Source organism: Bison bison, unplaced genomic scaffold (assembly GCF_000754665.1).
Source record: "Bison bison bison isolate TAMUID 2011002044 unplaced genomic scaffold, Bison_UMD1.0 scf7180017864032, whole genome shotgun sequence".
Taxonomy (NCBI): domain Eukaryota; kingdom Metazoa; phylum Chordata; class Mammalia; order Artiodactyla; family Bovidae; genus Bison; species Bison bison.
This window is the reverse complement of record NW_011494604.1, coordinates 5200643-5207430: the sequence shown is the minus strand read 5'-3', so window position 1 is coordinate 5207430 and position 6788 is coordinate 5200643. Positions and strand designations below refer to the sequence as shown.

General features: G+C 31.2%; 1 protein-coding gene across 6 annotated transcripts in view; it reads left to right on the top strand.

Annotated features, from left to right (window-relative positions):
* Positions 1 to 6788, top strand: part of DLG1 (discs, large homolog 1 (Drosophila)) — a 275289-nt gene that overhangs the window by 244932 nt on the left and 23569 nt on the right. For all 6 annotated transcript variants that reach the window (XM_010834376.1, XM_010834377.1, XM_010834380.1 and 3 more), the window contains 3 exons: positions 3319 to 3360; positions 5514 to 5564; positions 6673 to 6774. In XM_010834376.1, coding sequence (XP_010832678.1) covers positions 3319 to 3360; positions 5514 to 5564; positions 6673 to 6774 — 195 coding nt within the window. The remainder of the gene's footprint in view (positions 1 to 3318; positions 3361 to 5513; positions 5565 to 6672; positions 6775 to 6788) is intronic.

Below are 6788 nucleotides of genomic sequence, written 5' to 3'. Positions count from 1 at the left end.
CCCAGCATCAGGGTCTTTTGCAATGAGTCAACTCTTCGCATGAGGTGGCCAAAGTACTGGAGTTTCAGCTTTAGCATCAGTCCTTCCAAAAAACACCCAGGACTGATTTCCTATAGGATGGACTGGTTGGATCTCCTTGCTGTCCAAGGGACTCTCAAGAGTCTTCTCCAACACCACACTTCAAAAGCATCAATTCTTCGGCACTCAGCTTTCTTCACAGTCCAACTCTCACATCCATACATGACCACTGGAAAAACCATAGCCTTGACTAGATGGACTTTTGTTGGCAGAGTAATGTCTCTGCTTTTGAATATGCTATCTAGGTTGATCATGACTTTCCTTCAAAGGAGTAAGCGTCTTTTAATTTCATGGCTGCAATCACCATCTGCAGTGATTTTGGAGCCCAGAAAAATAAAGTCTGACACTGTTTCCACTGTTTCCCCATCTATTTGCCATGAAGTAATGGGGTTAGAAATTACAGCCCCTCAAAATTGAAATGCCCCTAAAATGCCTTACAGCTGGGAAGTAGTTGATGAAGAATGACATATTATACAGTATAATATTTTATAACCATTCAAACTCATATTAAAGCATAATGTTGTGGAAAATGCTCACAATATAAGTGAAGAAAGTAAACTATGAAACTACATATATTGTCTCAGATTTGTAAATAAACATATATATTTAGGGCTATTTTGAATGGTGTTCCTTTGAACATTCCTTTAATGTCTTTTAGTATGAATATATGTCTTTCTGTTGGGAAAATACCTAGGAAATGGATTGTTGAGTCACAGATATATAAATATGATAGGCTTTAGTAGATAATGCCAAGTAATTTTACAAAGTGAGTATATCAATTTACCCCATTCCCCACCTCCAGTAGAATGTGAGTTCCGTTTGCTACATATCTTTCTCTACACTTGACATACCTTTTGTTTTAGTTTTTTCATTTTGGTCATTCTGGTGGATGATAGATACCTTTTGTGGTGCTTGTTTTTTAATTATTTTAATTGGAGGCTAATTACTTTACAGTATTGTGGTGGTTTTAGGCATACATTGACATGAATCAGCCATGAGTATACAGGTATAATCCCCCCATCCTGAATCCACCTCCCACCTCCCTCCCCACTCCATCCCTCTGAGTTGTGCCAGAGCACCAGATTTGAGTGCCCTGCCTGCTTCATGCATTGAACTTACACTGGTCATCTATTTTACATATGGTAATTAATATACGTGTTTCAATGCTATTCTCTCATACCATCCCACAGTCACCTCTCCCACATAGTCAGCTGTTAGGGTTTTAATTTTCATTTCCCTGATAAGTAATAAACTTGAACACCTTTTATATGTTTATTGGATATTTGAATATTTTCTTTGATAAAATGCCTTGAAAAAGATTATTTGTATTATCAGGGAAAGAGCATTTTACCTGTTTAATAAGCTCCCAACCATTGGTGATGATGCTATTCCAAGGGCAATGCTTGAAGTAGCAAGATTTTACTGTAGAGGAGTTATTTAAAGCATACTTGAAAGAACTTGAATTTGATTGCTTTATAACTATTGGTAATTTTAGAGAATGCAAGATAAGTAAGAGAAATCCCCAGAAAAGAGAATGTAGTACCTTCAACTTTGTATATATGTATATAACATGTCAGGTATATTCAGTAGTAGAGAAATAATAAAATAAACCCCACAAGCATTCATTTATCCAACTTCTCTAATTGTCAACCCATGGTTAATGTTTCTTCTATACTTTGACTTACTCTCACCTTCCACTCGCTCAAATGCAATAACTAACATTTCTTTCTTTTCTATATTAGAAATCCTAGTATAAATTTAAGAACTTTTTCTTTTTTCTATGTGGCATTCCTACTTCTGGGAATGAATTTTAAGGAAATAGGACAAAAGGTGAAAAACATATATGAACACATTCATAATAATGAATTGTTGGTGTCTATGAAAAACAGTTTAAAGCAAAATAAATAGTAAGATAAATCATGATTTAACAGTTCAATAGAATATTATACAACAGTTTAAAATGATTGTTTTGACATCTGATAACATGAGAAGAAATTTTTAAATGTAAACTTTAAAAAAACCACCATTTTTTAAATGTTTATATATTTTTCAGTCTTATAATTTTTAATGTCCCTCCTTTATTTAAAATATACATAGCAGTGATTAAGAAAGTTGTATCTTGTCTTTGCAAGTTAGAATAACAGACTTATTTTTCACAATGACAGCATTTCAAGAACTGTACTAAGTTTTACCATTCTCTAAATTTAGGAGACTGTGTAGGTGGTATGGTACAGCATATATTTCTCCCCAAACTTTTTCCTTATGCTTTAATTTTTGTTTCCTTCACCTGACATAAGAAATTTAGATTTACATCTCTTCCATGGAAATTTTTGTTATTTTAGTTTTTATAGATAAAATTCCTTTTTATTGAAAGGAGAACACTTACTAAGACTACACTAGAGATTACATTTACATGAGAAGAGTGCTGGGTGTTACTGAACAATCAAGTTATGAAATGGGGTCACTTTGAAGGGAGGGGCCAGGCAAATGGGTTTGTTTATCATCTTTTTGTTTTGCAAAACAGCTGTTGTCAGTTTTACCAAAGCAGTTTCTCAGAAATACTAGTCTACTTTAAAATACAATCCCAAAAATGATGGTTGTTGTTAAAAATAAAATAAAATAAAATAAAAAATAAAATAAAATACAATCCCACCTTCTAGAATTCTGTTCCATTTGACCTTTTTTAGAGCATCAGGAAATCTGGGGTATCCAGAATACTTTATCTGTATGATCTCAGACATAGATTTTCATTTCTCTTCAGGAACAAGAAAGAAACTAAGCTAAAAGCGGGGTTATTTTTTTTTCCATTTATTTTTTAAGATACCACTTCCTTATAATGGACCTCTGTTTTCTCCTATATAACTTGTCTCCTTTGTTAGTCATTACTGTATCATGACCTAAAGTAAATGGTGTCAGTGACATTTTCTCATTGGGGTTTTTATATTGACAGTTGGACTAATGTGGGATCTACTTGCCATTCATAATAAGATTTTGTTCATAAACTGTTGAACAGAAAATGAAGCATTGTCCTTGCTTACAGATTTTTCTCCTTGCCAGTTCATATTCATGTATTTCAAATAAATTTTTCAAAGAAAATCAGAAATGTTTTTAAAAACTCTTTGGATATCGGTGGTTTATATCTCAACATTTTGTTGTCACCTTGTGTTTATTTTGATAATTTGCTTTTTTTAAACTCATGACTGTGTTTTCTTTATTTTTTCCATTGTCCTGCAATTTCAGAACATGTAACTTCTAATGCCAGCGATAGCGAAAGTAGTTACCGTAAGTGTTTTAAGTTATTTGTTCTTTTGTTATCTCCAGTAATATATCCTGTGGGGGTTTTTCCCTTAGTGATGTATTCTGAAAACTGAAAATTAGGTGCTTACTATGTTATAGGGAGAGCCAGGTAAAATACTTTATAGATAAAGTCATGCTATATGTACAGAAGTTAATTTCCAAAGTTTTCATAAAATACAAAAACTCATTTTAACAAAACTGCTGTTCATGTACACAATATGTGTATGTGTATTTGTATCTTTTATAAGAAGTAAATAGGTAAATAGGGATAAGCTTGTGCTTTGCATTTTAATTCTGTTTCTAACATAGGCATTAAAATATTTTTCAATAATGCTAAATTATAATTAGGTTTATTTCCTTTTTTATTTTGTGTCACCAATACTGATGTGTGTCAAGATACTATGTATTGCCAGCTTTTGGTGAACATAAGAAATGACAAAGGGAAAATTTTCAACTATTATTCAAACAGTAATACTAATTTATTTTTTGGTTCTTTTGTTATAGTCTTGGTATTATATTATTAAGTGATGTATATAAGCGTATGAAATTTTAAAACACTTTTGGGCATGGGAGGCGGGAAGAGTACATGAATATTGTCAGTTGTAACACCTTCAAAATTAAAATTGCTTTTCTGACTTTTTTTTTTTTTTTTTTATTGCTGTCTAATATGAAAGTAATCTTGATTACAGATGAGTATGGCTGCTCAAAAGGTCCATCCTGTTAATATCAGTCTAATATTTTTTATGTTGACAATATATACTTTTAACCCTCATTCATGTGATTGGTTGTTATTTTTTATGCATAATAGTTACTTAATGATTTTCTTTGTTGGTGTGGTAGTGTGATTTCTCATATTTTAGCATTTTATTAACTTATATCAGAACTCACCAGAGAGTAGTTGTGAAGCTTTCTAGACTAAAAAGAGGTAATGAAAGTATATACTGTCTGTCTCACCATTTGCATGTATTATTAGGTGTGGAAAATTCAAATTGCATGTTTCTGATAACATGTAAAATATGTTTTACATACAGTACTTTTAAAAGCAACTTGTAAATATATATATATCTGATATAATAAATTTTAAAACAACAAAATATACTTTTAAAGCAGGAAAGAATATTTATACCAGTATAAGAACTTAAAAGATTTATAGCTGCATACATGTAATATAAACAAATTTAGTGAAAAGATTGTTATAGAGTCATAATCATCAAGGAAAATATCTTTAAATACATTCTCAAAATACTGGTTGATTTCTTTGAACCATTTAAATCTTACAATTCTTCCTAGTTTGTTTTCTACATGTGTGTGTGTACGTGTGTTTGTGTATTAAGAACTGAAGTTTTCAACTTTTTATTTTCGTTGAGCAGAGGTATAATGTGTAGACTTTTCTGTGTAGGATATTCATATGTTCTAATCCTTTAACTTAGAGAATTTAACTTGTGAAAAGTACTTTTAAGATCAAAGCAAAATATATTATTTCTCCTTTACTATCGATGTGATGCATCGTATTGAAAAAGAATTTAGTTTTATCTAAAACTTTTTTACTCAAAATGTTATTTTTTTAAAAACTGAACAAATGAATTATAGTAATCAATGAATTTTTTTCATCAATGAAATAGTAACACTAATTTTACCTTGGCATTAAAAATTTTGGGTTAGAGAATAGTTGTAATTATAAAATATATATGCAATTACATGCAAAACATGCAAAATGTTATACCTGGTAAGACCAAAAATACAGCATATTAATAACACTAACTTATCTAATATGCATATATGTAGGACTGCTCGTTAAAGTAGTAACTTTAAAATATTTAAGAGTTTAGATTCTCAGTAAAAAATTAATAGCTTATGCTTGACATCCCAAGTAAAGATTTAATCTGTAAAACACAGAATAATAGAAAGTTAGTTATTAATAGCACAATTATAATTTGTTTTTATATATACCAGTCTTTGTGACTCTAATTGTTCATTTTTTCCCTAAATCTTGCCATAATTAATTTATAAAGAGCCTTTTTTTATGTCTTCACTGATTTTCTCAGGAAAATTCTAGTATTTTATATGTTCTATTAAAGAATTAAATTAGTATAGTTATCTTTATAGATTTTCTTACCTGTATTTTAACTTTCTAATAGGTGGTCAAGAAGAATATGTCTTATCTTATGAACCAGTGAATCAACAAGAAGGTTTGTGAAGTCTGTTTATATTTTACAGTCTTATAGAAATACATAATTTGGAAAATCAATCTAACTCAATTCATATCTTAAAACATTTTTACAGTATACCTTAAAAAAACATTTTGTTAGAATTTTAGTGTTTTTTCTTACTATATGTATCTGTATATAGAATTTTACTATGTATATTTTATGATACATGATTTAACCCACAGATTATTAAAATCTAGTCATTTTATATTGGTGTTTTATTTCTTAAGCAGCTTCTTTCCCGTGTTCACAATAGTATCACTATCCTTCTAATAACCCTTGTTCAAAATCTTGGAATCATCTTTGATCTTTCTCTGCTCTTCATCTCCCTTGTCCAGTCAGTTTCTAGGCCCTATTTATTCTTATCATGTCTTTCTTATTTATAACCTCCTTTCATCCCTCCTGCCAAATGTTAAGTCTAATTTTCACTGCCAGTCTCCCTGCTTCCAGCATGATCCCTTACAATCCAGTGTTTATACTTCTATTAGATCATCATTCTAGATGACTACTCTGATTATACCACATTTCTTTTTTGCCCTTCTTTGATCTGCTTCCTTGCAGTTATTGCTTCAGAAAGGATCAGTAAAACACTGTACTGTGTTTTCTCATTTGTAATGAGATGATGTTAACAATGTATAGAAACGTTATCTACTAAAATGCTGGGTTTAACTTGGTAAAATTTATCTAAGTGTATGACTTCAAACAGAGCTTCCCTAGTGGCTCAGATGGTAAAGAATCTGTCTGCAATGCAGAAGACTTGGGTTCGATCCCTGGGTCAGGAAGATCCCCTGGAGAAGGGAATGGCTACCCACTCCAGTATTCTTGCCTGGAGAATTCCGTGGACAGAGGAGCCTGCAGGCTACAGTCCATGTAGTCATAGTTGCAGACCTGAGTGACACTAACAGTTACGAACTTGACTTCAAACAGATTGAAGTTTAAGATTTTAATAAATGTTTGGAAACTATCAAGTTGAGCATCATTGGTAGAGAAAGAAAGGAAATTCTTCATAAGGATACTTTCGTTTTCTAGTAAAAATACATAGATGTTTGTTGAGTGTTTATTCCTTTTAACATGCAGTTTATTTTTATAGTTAATTATACTCGACCAGTGATCATATTGGGACCTATGAAAGACAGGATAAATGATGACCTGATCTCAGAATTTCCTGACAAATTCGGATCATGTGTTCCTCGTGAGTAACTCACA